Source organism: Mesoplodon densirostris, chromosome 1, assembly GCF_025265405.1.
Source record: "Mesoplodon densirostris isolate mMesDen1 chromosome 1, mMesDen1 primary haplotype, whole genome shotgun sequence".
NCBI lineage: Eukaryota > Metazoa > Chordata > Mammalia > Artiodactyla > Ziphiidae > Mesoplodon > Mesoplodon densirostris.
The window spans coordinates 84,776,895-84,792,471 of record NC_082661.1 but is presented as its reverse complement, the minus strand read 5'-3'; the positions used below and the strand labels follow the sequence as shown (position 1 = coordinate 84,792,471).

Here is a 15,577-nt window from a genome sequence, read left to right as displayed (position 1 = left end):
ATGCAAACTACCTATGGCTGAAGACATCTCTTAATTAAAGGATAATAAACATTATTGTTAATAATATGGCCAAATAAGAAGATAGTAAACCGGTCTTTCTTTTCTCTATGTGTGTAGACTTCTGTTTCTAATATTCTGAGGAAAATTCTGGACCAATTACCTGCTTATTGTTAAATAGTTAGAAAAGTCAAAATTCCTTTTAAAAGAGGTAGTTAAATAAGGACAATTAAATTTTGGTTGTGACAATTTTAAAATGCCAGTACTTTTATCCACTATTTCTCTGTAAAGATCCAAGTCATTAATGATTCTTTGTCATCAATAACTTGCAGAAGGGTCAAGAAGATATTTTAGAAAATGCTTATTCTTTCTAAGACATGCTTTTTAATAGTGGATATTTAGAATATACTAAAATATTTTTTTTCTCATACTACTTTCTTCCCATAATAAATTTTGAGAACTTACTAAATTGTCTGTGTTGTAAAAATAAAAGATTTCCTTTCCTATTTTGTTTTTATTAGTTCCACCATTCTATTTCCAACATCTGGACCACATCGGAAGAAGACTGGACCACTATGAGAAGCCAGAGCTATCTCTAGGATCATATGAATATGTTGCTACTTTGGATTACTGCAGAGTAAGTGTTCCCAGGACTTCAAGTGTTTATATATGGATGTCAGATACAAGCGAATTACTTTTATATGTCATGAACTGACCTTTGATTCACAGACAAAGCATTCGAGTGGTGCCATGGGGATGTAGAAATGCCTAAGACACAGATCAATCTTCCTAGGCTGTTAACATGATTAAATAACCAGACCATCCACTGCAGTGATCATCTTTAAAAACTAAAAAGTGGTGGCAGAAAGAAAAAAATAGGGACTTCCCTGGTGGTGCAGTGGTTGGGAGTACACCTGCCAATAATGGAAGGGACATGGGTTCGAGCCCTGGTCCAGTAAGATCCTACATGCCATGGAGCAGCTGAGCTTGTGCGCCACAACTACTGAGCCTGCTCTCTAGAGCCCGCGAGCAGCAACTACTGAAGCCCATGTGCGCTAGGGCCCGTGTGCTGCAACTACTGAGCCCACGTGCCACAACTACCGAAGCCTGCACACCTAGAGCCCGTGCTTCCCAACAAGAGAAGCCACTGCAAAGAGAAACTCACACGCCGCAACGAAGAGTAGCCCCGGCTCACCGCAGCTAGAGAAAGCCTGTGCGCAGCAATGAAGACCCAACACAGCCAAAATATATATATATAATAATAATAATTTCATTTGTATGTCCCTTTCAGATAGAATATGATGCTAGGTTCTTTCTTTCTTTTTTGAAGTTTTTCTTGATGTGGACCATTTTTTTATAAAACAAATTTATTTATTTATTCATTCATTTATTTTTGGTCGCGTTGGGTCTTCATTCCTGTGCACGGGCTTTCTCTAGTTGCAGTGAGTGGGGGCTACTCTTCGTTGCAGTGTGTGGGCTTCTTGTTGCAGTGGCTTCTCTTGTTGTGGAGCATGGGCTCTAGGAACATGGGCTTCAGTAGTTGTGGCCCACGGGCCGTAGAGCGCAGGCTCAGTAGTTGTGGCCCACAGGCCCTAGAGCGCAGGCTCAGTAGTTGTGGCCCACGGGCCCTAGAGCGCAGGCTCAGTAGTTGTGGCCCACGGGCCCTAGAGCGCAGGCTCAGTAGTTGTGGCCCACGGGCCCTAGAGCGCAGGCTCAGTAGTTGTGGCCCACGGGCCCTAGAGCGCAGGCTCAGTAGTTGTGGCCCACGGGCCCTAGAGCGCAGGCTCAGTAGTTGTGGCCCACGGGCCCTAGAGCGCAGGCTCAGTAGTTGTGGCCCACGGGCCCTAGAGCGCAGGCTCAGTAGTTGTGGCCCACGGGCCCTAGAGCACAGCCTCAGTAGTTGTGGCTCATGGGCCCTAGAGCGCAGCCTCAGTAGTTGTGGTGCACGGGCTTAGTTGCTCCACGGCATGTGGGATCTTCCTGGACCAGGGCTTGAACCTGTTTCCCCTGCATTGGCAGGCAGATTCCCAACCACTGTGCCACCAGGGAAGTCCCTTGATGTGGACCATTTTTAAAGTCTTTATTGAATTTATTACAGTATTGCTTCTGTTTTAATGTTTTTTGGTTTCTTTGGCTGCGAGGCACGTGGGATCATAACTCCCTGACCAGGGATCGAACCCACACCCCCTGCATCGGAAGGCGAAGTCTTTTTTTTTTTTTTTTTTTGCGGTATGCGGGCCTCTCACTGTTGTGGCCTCCCCCGTTGTGGAGCACAGGCTCCGGACGCGCAGGCTCCGGACGCGCAGGCTCAGCGGCCATGGCTCACGGGCCCAGCCGCTCCGCGGCATATGGGATCCTCCCAGACCGGGGCACGAACCCGTATCCCCTGCATCGGCAGGCGGACTCTCAACCACTTGCGCCACCAGGGAGGCCCTGGAAGGCGAAGTCTTAACCACTGGATTGCCAGGGACGTCCCTCCACTAGGTTCTTAATGCAGCAGTTTCATATAGCGCCTCTGCCTTATTTGTTTTGTCAATCATCTCAGAAAAATTTCCCTTCTAAGGCAGAAGCTCAGCTGATACGGTCAGTAAGACTATTGATGTGTTTCTGTAGCTCCTTCTCCACTCCAGCTGTCATCGCAGTGATTTAGGCTCTCAGAGTCTCCCTGAGACTGTTTCAGCAGCCTGGGATCCTGGCCTCCAGTTTCCTTGCTTTAAAATGTAACCATGAGACTCCCCCCCCTACCTTAATCTAAAAAATTAAATTCAAAAATTTAAGTTTCTTTATAAGACCGTTAGCTACCACCTTAGCTACATCTTCAGTTGTAGAAAATTCTGGCTCATGTACTCTGAACACATCACTCCCCTGTACAACTCCATGCTTTTATCTAAGATGCTCTTTTTTTTTTTTTTTTTTTTTTTTTTTTTTTTTGTGGTATGCGGGCCTCTCACTGTTGTGGCCTCCCCCGTTGCGGAGCACAGGCTCCGGACGCGCAGGCTCCGGACGCGCAGGCTCAGCGGCCATGGCTCACGGGCCCAGCCGCTCCGCGGCATATGGGATCCTCCCAGACCGGGGCACGAACCCGTATCCCCTGCATCGGCAGGCGGACTCTCAACCACTTGCGCCACCAGGGAGGCCCTAAGATGCTCTTTTGACCCAACTACCTTTCCATCCTCCTGTTACATCTATACATACCCCACCTAAAAAACTCCTACTTATTCTCTAATCCCTGGCTGAAATTTTGTTTTATGTGAGTGTGTGTGAATGTGCACACAACTTTCTCTGACTTCATCATGGTTGTTATTTACTAAATCTTCTGATTTTTTTTCCCGTATAATTTGGTCCATATGTCTGTTTTAGCAGTTATCCCCATAGAATTTAAATCTTCCTATATTTCCCCTCTTCCTAGATTCTGATATCCCTGGGGACAAGAATCTTGTCCTAGCTGTCTTTACAGCAGCTATCATAGTGCCTGCCACAGCGTAGGCAGTTGATCAATGCATGTGGATGAATGAATGAATGAGCGAGTGAATGAGTGAATGAATTTGCAGCTGGGTCGCTATTCCCAGGGCTGGCTGTTTCCCTTCTCCAGCGTCATAGTGATGGTGACATCAATATGGATGTCTTGAATATCCTTCAAATTCTTCAGTGATTTGAAAACATCTTCGTGAGTATTAGTTCAGATTTCAGCTTGTATCTGAAGTGCCGTGTGTAGACTTGAAGAAACAGAATCATCCTGACTTACTTCCTTTTCCAAAAATGAATGCCTCCTGGTGCCCAGTCCTCAGAAAACAGCCTCTGACCCACAGATTTCTTTCCTAGATATTATTTGCTAGGGGACCAGTCCATGTTATATTAAATGTAAATTACAAAGAACATTATTCCTAACTAGAAGTTTTTTCAACTGAGTGGATTTAAAAATGTTTTCCAATTAACATACCTTTTGCATTTATTTTAGTATTTTGTATGAGTTTTTCAACTAGTTATTAAAGAAGAGTTAACACTTTATTAGTTTTAACTGTAACATTTGAACACATTTTGGGAAACATAAGAACATTTTTGGTACAAATGATTCATTTCAGGCAAAAACAAACAAAAAAAACCAAAACAACAACAACAAAAAAGTCCTAAAATACCAGTTACTTTTGGACAGTTTATTTGTCCTTTACTGTTGTTGACTGAAGGAGAATGATCAGGCAGAACATAAAACATTTGAAGTTCGAATTAAATGTAATAAAGCCATTGTATCTAGTGATGGAAAATTTATTCACTCATCTTTGCAACTGTAGTGTAAATCTAACTATGCTCTGACTTTCCCCTTCTCTGCCAAAAAGGCTATATTATCTTGACTTTATGCTTTTTTTAGCAGAAACTTAGGCAGGGAGTCAAATCTATTTCTGGGAACAAAAGTCTTAGTATCTTCAAACTCTTTTATCTGGAAATGTTCCAGATGTCTAATTGATGGGAAAGCTCACAGAGCAGGCAAGGAACCAAATAAAAACTACATTTTGAAGAGTTTTTTGTAAGGTTAATCTTCCTTTTATTATTCCAAATAAGGTTCATAATAAAAGAACTCTTAATATCTTCAAATTTAATTATACCTTAAAATGTAAATGAAGAATAATAATGAATTGCCTTAGGGCTTTGGGTGATGAATAAGAGCTTATATAATTGGTATGTGTATTTTTTAATACCATACAAACTTAAAGGAGAATTACAAAATAACATTTTCCCTATTCATTTTAGATAATCTTAATGCCAATTTTAGATAATAAAATTAGCATTCATTGAACATTCACCATGTGTGATGCTCTGTGCTAAGTGCTTTCTATGTATTGTATCATTTAGTTCTCACAGTGACCTCATGTGGTGTGAGTATCACCATGATGTGGGGAAACTTAGGCTTAGAGAGGTTAAGTACCAACCTCAGGCCATACATATAGAAAATGATGGAGCCAGACTGAAAACCATGTCTGTGTGACCACAGAACCCCTATTTCTCTATCAGTACACTGTGGATATGTAGGCATGTATTTACAAAATCACCATGGAGTTCCCCTGGAAAAAAAGACCCAGCTCTGTCTAATAACTGACAGATTTTCACCTAGAAGTTTACAGAATATATCTATCTACCTATAAAGTGTACCTGAAAGGTAAAATCTCATTCCAAGCCAGCCTGTTTTTTTTTTCCTAAATAAAAATGTAGTTTCTCCACTTAATTTTAGTTCACTTTGACATTTATTATATACCTAGTATGTCCAAGGCACTTTGGCTGTGTTTGTGAGTGATACCAAGATTAGCAAGAATATGAACCTGATCTCAAAGTCCTTACCATGCATAGACCTGATCATTAAAGTATATAAGTAATATGATAAATGCTGTAAGAATACAATAGTCAGAGTGCCATAAGAAAACAGATGAGCAATAATTTATGATTTGGTGGATCAGGGAAGGGTTCTAAGAGTAAGTGACATTTGAGCTGGTTAAACCATGAGCAGAGAAGTGGAAACTAAATGGTAAGCAGAAGCAGTTTCTCAGGTATTTGCAACTTACTCCAGTTTCTTCAGGGGCTATGGGGGACTTTGTAGATGAGTGATGGGGACCTAGTATAAAGACTAGGATAGTTGGAGAGTATATTCCCCCTTCCCCCAAAACATTCAAGTTCAAATATTTTTTAAAACACTATGCCAAACGAAATACTTTTCCAGCCAAGGAAATACTTTTCTTGGCCCACGCCCACTAGATTGTGACTTCTGGATAGAAAATGTTTTGAAAATGGCAAACACTTAAATTAGTTGGAGGAATGTGTATTGCGGCATAATAGGAAGTAAAGCTGGGAAATTGTTTTGAGACACAGACTATCCTTTTATTTTCCACTAGGCTTGGCATCAGAGCTTTGGTCTCTTATGCTTTTATACATGTTTGCTAAATGAGTATTATGGGGAGTCTCAAATGCCAGGCCATTGAAGGATTGTACTAATTCAGTAGCCCATGAGGACAATTAAAGGCAAAGTGGGAGTTGTTTCTATTCATCCATCTACACATTCATTCACTCATCTAACAGTCTTGAGCGCTCTCTTGAGCCATGCTCTGTGCTTGGCTCTGGGGACTCAGGAAACTTCCTGTCCTCAGAGGCAGTAGCCTTGGGATCTATCTTGTGCCCTGGGTAGTTTATTCTGACAGCAGTCTGTATAATGAGAGGAGGGAGATTGGAGGTAGAGAGGTAGGTATTAGAAGTTAATGTAGTAGTCGAAACAAGAGAAAATGAGGGTAATATAACAATTCCTCAAAAAATTAAAAACTGAATTACCAAATGATCCAGCAATTCTCCTTCTGGGTATATACCCAAAATAATTGAAAAGAGAATCTCAAAGAGATATTTTCACACCCATGTTCATAATAGCATTAGTCACAATAGCCAAAAGGTAGAAGCAACCCAAGTATCCATAGATGGAAGAATGGATAAACAAAATGTGGTATATACATACCATGCAATATTATTAAGCCTTAAAAAGGAAGGAAATTCTGAAATATGCTACAACACGGATGAATGTTCAGGACGTTATGCTAAGAGAGATAAGCCAATCACATAAATGACAAATACTGTATGATTTTAGTTTTATGAAGTACCTAGAGTAGTCCAATTCATAGAGACAGAAAGTAGAAATGTAGAATGGTGGTTCCCAGGGCTGGAGAGAGCAGGGGAAATGGTAAATGATTGTTTAAAGGGTACAAAGTTTCCATTTCTGCAGGATAGAAAGAGTTCTAGAAATGGATGGTGGTGACGGTTGCACAACAACGTAAATGTACTTGAAACCACTGAACTGCACGCTTAAAAATGGTTAAGATGGTAAATTATATTCTGTGTATTTTACCACAATTAAAAATAGTTTTTAAAAAGGATGAAAATGAGGGTCTAAATTTGGGTACTGGAACGAGAAGGAGCCGCTGAGGGCTTCACAATTAACTAGGTGTGGATAGTAAAGGGGATGAACAATTCCACAGAGGAAATGAGGCGTCAAGCCCAGAGCGTTCTGGAGGATCATGTTTTCTGTAAGTTCCTTGTAGAAAAGGCCAGCATAGTGGGAGAAATGTTGTCTTCACTTCTAAGATTTTGAGTGTAAGGTGCTGGCGGGGCCTTGCTGTGGAGGTGTGCTGTGGCTGATTGGAAAGCTGGTCGGGAGCTCAGAAGACAGACCATGCAGAGAGAATCTGAGGGGTCGCCTACAGAGAGGTGCTGGTTAAAAATGAGCAAATGAGATTCTGTGATGGAGCAGGTGGTAAGGAAAGAGAAGAGGGTATCCTTTGGAGAAAGATAACAAAATGAAAAACAGAAGCAACAGTCAGAAAAGTGGGAGAGGAAATGACACCACGGTGCCTCGGCAGCTGAAAAAGGGAAAGTGGTCTGCCAGGCCAAAAATTGCAGAGATCAGAGAGATTAAGGATGAGAGCTGGGTTTTATTTCAAACCACTGTAGTTTGCAGCCAGGAGATCTGTGAGCTTCAAGATGTCACGGTAAACCAGGTTATAGAGTTCATACATGCTCAGGTTGGCTGGACAAAGCCAGCTGGATTGAATGGGCAGAGGGATCAATTAAGGCAGCCAGGGATGAAGCCAGTACAGTTGTCTAGATGACAAACTTCCGGGTGGTTAAGAGTGGGGATGGGGTAAAACATGTGAAGGAAGCATTTTGAAAGAATAAATCAATGGGACTTGGTGATGGAAAGAAAAGAATAGTCAAATCTAATTTCATGTTTTCAAGCCTTTGGGTTGACCTGTAGTGATGTTATTGATAGAGATATTGGAAGAGAACGCTATTTATAGAGGAGTGATGTATTAGTTTTGCATACATAGAAAACAAGTTACGGTGAAGCATTCTGTAGAAACGTGAAGGTTGGAGATATCAAAAATATTCGGTGGGGAACTGGTGATGCTGAACTTAGGAGAGAATGTAAGAATGGTAAGGCACATTTGGATTGGTCACAAGTTTTGGTTTAATTAGTGGAAACGATTGTTATTTTCATTCTATGTAAATCAGCATAAGTTTCTGTTATGAATTAGATTAGGTGGGAATCAGGAACGGTTTGCAATAAAAATCATTGCTTACGGGACTTCCCTGGTGGTGCAGTGGTTAAGAATCCGCCTGCCAGTGCAGGGGATACAGGTTCAAGCCCTGGTCTGGGAAGATCCCACATGCCATGGAGCAACTAAGCCCCTGCGCCACAACTACTGAGCCTGCACTCTAGAGCCCACGAGCCACAACTACTGAACCCGCGCACCTAGGGCCCGTGCTCTGCAACAAGAGAAGCCACCGCAATGAGAAGCCTGCGCACCACAACAAAGAGTAGCCCGCACTGGCCGCAACTAGAGAAAGCCCACGTGCAGCAACAAAGACCCAACACAGCCAAAAATAAATAAATAAATAAATAAAATTAAAAAAATCATTGCTCATGTAGACAGCAACAGAGTTCTTACATTTCTTTGTTGGTCTGATTTTGGATGTGGCAAAGCAGTGAAGTTTTCAGGTTGATAATTTTCAAGTCCTGCAATTTTTTTCCCTTTTTCAAATGAAAGACTTTTATTAGAGGAATGTTACGTCTAGCCCTGTAGTGGACATAGGATGAATTAGTAACTTAATTTGGAGATAGTGTTATCTAATTTTATAATTATAACAGTTAAAATTTAATCTAGAACATTTTTTTTCATTTATCACAAAGTTAAGATTAAATTAGCCTTAATTCTTTACTCTCTAGTGTGAGTCACTAATGTTGTTTGCCTGTGGTTCTACTTTCTAAATATTTTGTAAGATCCAACTGAAGAATTGCTTCCTAAGAGCTGTTTGAACACCAGCCAGTAAAGGGACCAAAAGCTACAAAACATTTATGTAGCAGCTGCTTTATGTTATAGTGATTGTTTTAAACAGAGAAAAGGCCCAGTATTCAATTTTTTTTTACCATAAATATGTAAGGAACAGGTATATATTTAATAATACAGCACAATTTTTTAAGTATACAATTATATTTTCGTATTTAATTTCATATCTTTGAAGAGCTTATAAAGGAAGAGAGTTGAAAATGGTGATATCAAGTTAATGAAGTTTTACTTCAGTTTCAAAAACAAACACTAATTATAGTTTTGTACTCTTTTGGGCCACAGTTTGCCAGGGTTCCAGACATATTCCCCTAAGGCAGAGTGTTCTAAGCAAGGTCTCCACAAGACTGTACTCACCTTTGGGGAATTGTGGTAATGAGGTCTTCTGAGCCTTTCTCTGCTAGCTGTCATAATCCTGTCTAATTCAATAGTGGGACCCAGGTCATAGCCTGGAAAATAAACAGCTTTTATCTTTTTTATAGCATCAGAGACTGTTCCAGAAAATGAATTAATTCCACACATTATATTAAATGAGATGTCTGATGACCTTAAAGAGTTTCTGGGTGTTTTAATTTGATTATGAAATGTATGTACATCATAATTATATGTGTGTGATTTGTTTGCTTTCTTGTAGAAGAATAAGCCTCCCAACCCACCAGCCTTTATCTTCATGATTGATGTTTCATATAGTAACATTAAGAATGGACTTGTGAAGCTCATATGTGAAGAACTGAAGACTGTGCTGGAAAAACTTCCGAAGTAAGGGAACTGCCATTCTTTTTGTAACTTATACAATATTGCTGAATTAGTATATTGGCCAGAAAACAAGTGCTGAATGGCCCATTGGTCTCTTTTGCTAATGGGGACATCGGATAATTGTTTATAATTTATAAACAATTATAAACAGCATCAAACAATCCTTAAAAAATCAGAGTGATCTTTTGTACAAAGCAAAAGAAACACAACTGATAAGAAATGATGCCACGGTAAACAACATTCAAAAATCCATTCTAAATTATAAGGAGAATCCCAACAGTGTGGTGGAAAAGGCCTTGGAAGTCTGTTATTCACTTTTCAAAAACTGATTTTCCAGCAGAAAACGGGTAGTTGCTGGGCGTGGTAGAGAGTTCTACGGGATGCCGGGAAACTGAACTGTTGTCTCGTGGCAGGCCCCGTGGCTTTTTGGCCAAATTCCCTTTTGCCCTTATAGTACCCTGTCTAACCCCTCTGCAGCTTTCCTGCCTCTATGTCCTGTAACTTAAGGGCACAGGGTACATCATTTGTCCTGCTGTTGCAGGGGGCAGTGCATAAAAGGAAAGGTGGAAAGGTATATTAGCAAACATGACTGTTTTATCGTGTACAAACTAGTTGTTTAGGCTGGGAACTAGCATCTAGTAAGGAGACTTGTGAGCAGGCAGAAAGCTTTCCTTTATGAGAAGATGACATGCTTAAGAAAATAAAAGAGGCTAGAAAAGATTGTCTGAAACCTAGTGTCTGCACCAGTCTTAACATCTTCCACCCCTCCCTATGTTCTGAACATAAGCAACCTCTGTTCTGAAAGGGGATGCTTTGAGGGGCCAGTTGTCCGCAGCCCCTAGGTCTCCCCAGGTCCTCGGGTGCCCACTCCTCTGTATTTGTTCCACATGTGGCTGGTGCTTTGGTGCCTGTGAGGCTCAGTTGAGCGAACTCTGGACCTCCCAGGAGTAGTTTTGTTTGTATCCATGAAGCTGAAGTCATAATATTCTCAAGGATGGTTTGGAAAAGCAGTGGGGATGTTTAAAAAACATTGAGGTGATTTCAAACTGAATTCTACAATGAAGAATGAGCTGGGAGCAAGTTGAAGATGGGGCAAAAGAAAGGCCTCTGACGCCTGCCGACTGTTGTGACTATAGTTTCTGTGACCTCATTCTCAGGGACCTTGACAAGTATGGACTTTCTGCCTAAAATGGCATATTTGATCACAGACCTCCCCCAGGGCTGCTTTAACACTACATCTGCATTTTGAACTTGAGTTGTATGAAAGCAAACTACTCTAATTTCTGGAAGTGGCCTCTCTCTCTCTCTCTCTCTCTCTCTCCCTCCCTCCCTCCCTCCCTCCCTCCCTCCCCCCCCCTCCCGCCCCCCCCCTTCTTCAAACTGGTTCAAATTAGTTTCTCATAACCTATTTTCATAGTCACTTTACCAACCCCTTGTTTCTTTTCAACACACTGGTGATATGAAGCTTGTAACCTATTGATGCAAGTTATGAAATCACACTGTTAGGTGTCATCATGACCTTTATATCCCATTGGAGCAGAAGTGTGGCTTTGGCAAGAGATGGGGAGCGGGGGGGAGAATACTGCTGGCTATTCCCTGCCACTTTTCAAGTAACTCTCTTGAAAGTTTTTATTCAAGCCAAAATACCTTCTCTTTCTTTATCTTTTAAAACAAATCTGTTTTTTCTTTTCTCCCCTGAAATTTATTTTGGGCTGCGTGTATGTATAACTTTATATTTCCGATGGTAAGATTGCCACCAATTTGATTTACTTCTGTGAACTAAAGCAGTGTTTTTAAAGCATAGTATATAAGTCTTGATTAATATCTAAGGTATGTTCATCTCTCAGCTAATCTTTTGAAAAGAGAAAGCCCATTTCTACTCTTTAACTTTGAATTTGCATCTTTGATATTGCCAGGTTGCCAGACTTTTCTGTCTGACTTCTCTGGAACAGGAAAGAAAAGATTTGAAGTGCTTCACTCGTTACTCAGATCAAACTCTCGGACTTTTTTCTGGTTGTCTGTTTTTAATGCTGCTGTAGCTAAGATGTTCAGAATGCTTGATTTTGGAATATTCTGGTTCTTCTAGTTACTAATATCTTCAGTGTTGCTCTGTCAGATTCATTCCATTATAATAGTAGGGGCAACTGTTGAGGGAAGGGGTCATTGAAAAATGGAACAAAACATGTTCTTTATTAAGATATCCCTTATATAACTTTACAAAATTAGTGTAGAATCAAATGAAGGAGCGACTGAGGTTTTGTTTTCTCCTGGATATGATGTAACAGGGCAGCTATACTGTTGAAAAAGAAAATTTTAGGATAGTTCTTTGTTTCTCAAATTTAAAAAGAGTTGTTCCAATGGAAACACTACTACTATTTTGTAATAATGTGAGATGTCCTGATTAGATATTTATAAAAAAATGTTAATTAGATTTTAAGTGAACCCTATGAATCCCAGGATACTCTTTTCCCATCACTAAAAATGTCCAAATCCAATGGGGAATAGCAATCCAGATTCTTCCCTTTAATTTTTCTTTTGTGTCTTTTGCCTTGGTTGACTCCAAATTAACTATTAAAAGGAATAAATCCCCTTCATGGTTTGCTGGACATTTTTCACCCTATGTAATAAAAGGTTTATTGGGACATGGGAGCTTAACCAGTGGTGTGCTGGAAAACTGGCTCTCAAATACATAAAGCCTTGATTTGTAGTGTTTGCTCATTCCTGTGGTATAAATACTTCCAGCTGGGCTGATTTTAAACTACCAAGGCGACATCACTCCACTGGAGCTGAGAAGGGATGCAGACAAATCAGTTTATCAGTTTGGGCTCTAACTTGCCCTCTCAGACAGTGTCCACATCAATGAGACCTCTGTTCTCCACGTTGAGCTTGGCCCTCCAGGAGCAGAGAGTGTAAGCCTTGAGCCCTGCCCTTTATTGTTTTATTGTCAGGGATTCCTGAAACGTTAACTAAAAGGCACTTTCTACCAAGAGCCAAATGTGAATGAGTTGTAGAAATTTAGGAAGAGGAAATAACTTCTGGTTGGTAGCATCAGGGGAGGCTTCACGGAAGGAGGATTTGTGCTTGGCCTTGAAGAGTAAAATTCTAATAAATAGGGAGGGGGAAGGGGAACACGGATACAGTATAGTATGGTCGTTGGTTGCGTAAAGTCATACAGTTTAGATTGTGGAGGGGTGTGTGTGTGTGTGTGTGTGTGTGTGTGTGTGTGATGTCTGTGTATGTGTAGCTACAAAGGATAAGGATTCCCATTTCTAAAAATTTTGCAAGAGTCCAAAATGTAAACATTTACCAAGTGCTTTTGGGATTATGAGGATCTATTTAAACTGCCCGGCCATTTATCAAGGCCACAATGAAGAGCAAATGTCCTCAGTTAGCAAGGTAAGTAGAGAAGAAATAGGACAGAGGTTAAAGTGAATAGTTTGTCAGCCTGTACTCTGCTGAAACATCAAGGAAATTGGGAAGTCTTCGGTGGGAACTTCAGACACTTCCATTGTCCTTTCTCTTGTACTCAAGTAACTCTTTAGGCCATGTGCAAAATGTAGAAACTGAGCAAACTAGGTTCTTTTTCACAAAAGTGGTCCCCGAAGCAAAATAAGTTTTACCGATATCTAAGGGTCAAAGAAAATGGCTTTCATGTAGCTGCTGAGCACTATGTTATATCCGCTGCTGAAAATGAGTAAGAGCATCAGTAGTGCCTAGGTGTGTTGTTTTAGGAGGGGGTGTGGAAGGAGGCGGGGGAAGGAGAGACAGTGAGAATAAAAACGAGTCTAGACCACTCAACTCTGAATATACTTAGTATAGACTTTAACAGCAATATTCATGCCTTTGTACTCCTTTCAGGAAGATTAAGGCCTTGTCCTGGAATTCCTCACAAAAACTTTTTTTACGTTTTGTTACAGTTTTGGAGATTTTATTGCTTTTATTCTCTAGCCATGACCATCACAAATGGTTACCTAATAAGAATTACATTGTCAATTCGTGTATGTGATTTATTTTAGTATTCACACTATATGTTTATATGGTATATAGCTTTCAAAATCTAGCCCATTTTCTATTGAGAGTCTTGAGAATGTGTAAAAAAAAATCACACAGGAGGAGCAAGTCCTTTCTTGATAAAAATAGCTGTCCTGTTTGTAATCTGAATATGCCTTTCTCTTGCTTCAGATATGCCATTTGTTACTCTGACCTTCTGAGAGCTTTGTTTCTAAAGACTGTAATAAACCTAGCTTGTTTGTGGTGGGGGGGGGGAAGCACCTTGTAATTGCTATGGTTAGAATATAGTAGAAAAATATGAGCAAATGTTTTCATTATATCTATTTGGTTTTTTACCTAGATTTTTGAGAATTTTTTTTAAATCAACTTGTTAGTTTTGTAGTATCTCCCATCCCCTCCCGCTGTGACTCAGTATTATCTATATCCTGTAAACAATAATTAAGACCAAACCTTTAAACATGTCTTCTGTATATTTTATAGAATGTATTCTTACTGAATTTCTCATAGAAGCCACTCTCTCAGGACTTTATGGAAGAACGTCAAACCCTTTTTTTCTCTCTCACAGGGAAGGTCAGGAAGAGACTTCCTCACTTCGAGTCGGTTTCATCACGTACAACAAAGTCCTCCATTTCTTTAATGTAAAGAGCACTTTGGCACGGCCCCAGATGATGGTGGTGACCGATGTCAGCGAGGTCTTTGTTCCTCTGTTGGATGGTTTCCTTGTCAGCTATCAAGAATCCCAATCTGTGATTCACAAGTAAATATCGAGTGCTTTATAATTTAGATCCTAATCAGTTGTCTGTTTTTTTAAAATTAATCTTTATTGGAGTGGAGTTGGTTTACAATGGTGTGTTAGTTTCTGCCGCACAGCAGAGGGAATCAGTTATACATATACCTGTATCCACTCTTTTTTAGATTCTGTTCCCATGTGGGTCATTACGGAGCACTGAGTAGAGGTCCCTGTGCTATGCAGTAGGTCCTTATTAGCTATCTGTTTTATACATAGTAGTGTGTATATGTCCATCCCAATCTCCCAGTTACCCCTCCCCACCTCTTTCCCCCCTTGGTAACCGTAAGTTTGTTTTCTACATCTGTGACTATTTTTGTTTTGTAAATAGATTCATTTGTACCATTTTTTTAGATTCCACATGCAAGTGATATCATATGATAATTTGTCTTTCTCTTTTTTAATGTTTTGATTCAATCACACATATTTTGTTTTGTCATTAGCAAGGGGGTTTTAACACATGGATTATAAAACTCTATTATTTATGTTAGTTCTGTCTCTTTTCATTGCGGACTGGTATCTAAAAGGAGGAAATTTTTTTAGTACACATACTCAACCCTACCAGTCCCTTCTCTTTGCTGGAAGGCAATGCAAGGGAGTTATTTCCTGAGTGTGCATGAGAGTATTTGGTGATGATATAGCCACTGTTCCATAATTTATAGTCTAAGAGATCAGAAATGTAGTAAATAGAAAAAAAAAATCTATAAAGAGTGTGATTTTGTAAATGTTCCAACCAAATCATAAATTTTGGTGCCAAATCATGCCAGGATATCATTCCATGAGGAATGACCTCTGAAATTCACCCACAGGTGTTCAGTGTAAAAAAAATACCATATGTATTTAGGCCTGAAGTGTTCGTGATTTATTTCCTGATGTTTATTACAAATATGCTAAATATTTAAGACCTTTTGCTCATTCATTTCTTGCAGTTTATTGGACCAGATTCCAGAGATGTTTGCAGACTCTAATGAAAATGAGACCGTCTTTGCTCCTGTCATCCGGGCTGGCATGGAAGCACTAAAGGTGAGAAGAAGGCCCTTTTAGTTGCTAGTAAATAAATTCTAAAAACACACACACACACACACACACACACACACAGAGGAAGTTTCATCCATGAAAGAAGATACAGCCTTCATTAAAACATGCAGGTTGCTGG

The 15,577-nt window shown here is 40.2% G+C and overlaps 1 protein-coding gene across 2 annotated transcripts in view; it reads left to right on the top strand.

Annotated features, from left to right (window-relative positions):
• SEC24D (SEC24 homolog D, COPII coat complex component) overlaps nt 1-15,577 on the top strand; it is a 111,648-nt gene that overhangs the window by 69,835 nt on the left and 26,236 nt on the right. For both annotated transcript variants that reach the window (XM_060105365.1, XM_060105359.1), the window contains exons 10-13: nt 519-634; nt 9,502-9,626; nt 14,200-14,391; nt 15,351-15,444. In XM_060105365.1, the coding sequence (XP_059961348.1) occupies nt 519-634; nt 9,502-9,626; nt 14,200-14,391; nt 15,351-15,444 (527 nt within the window). The remainder of the gene's footprint in view (nt 1-518; nt 635-9,501; nt 9,627-14,199; nt 14,392-15,350; nt 15,445-15,577) is intronic.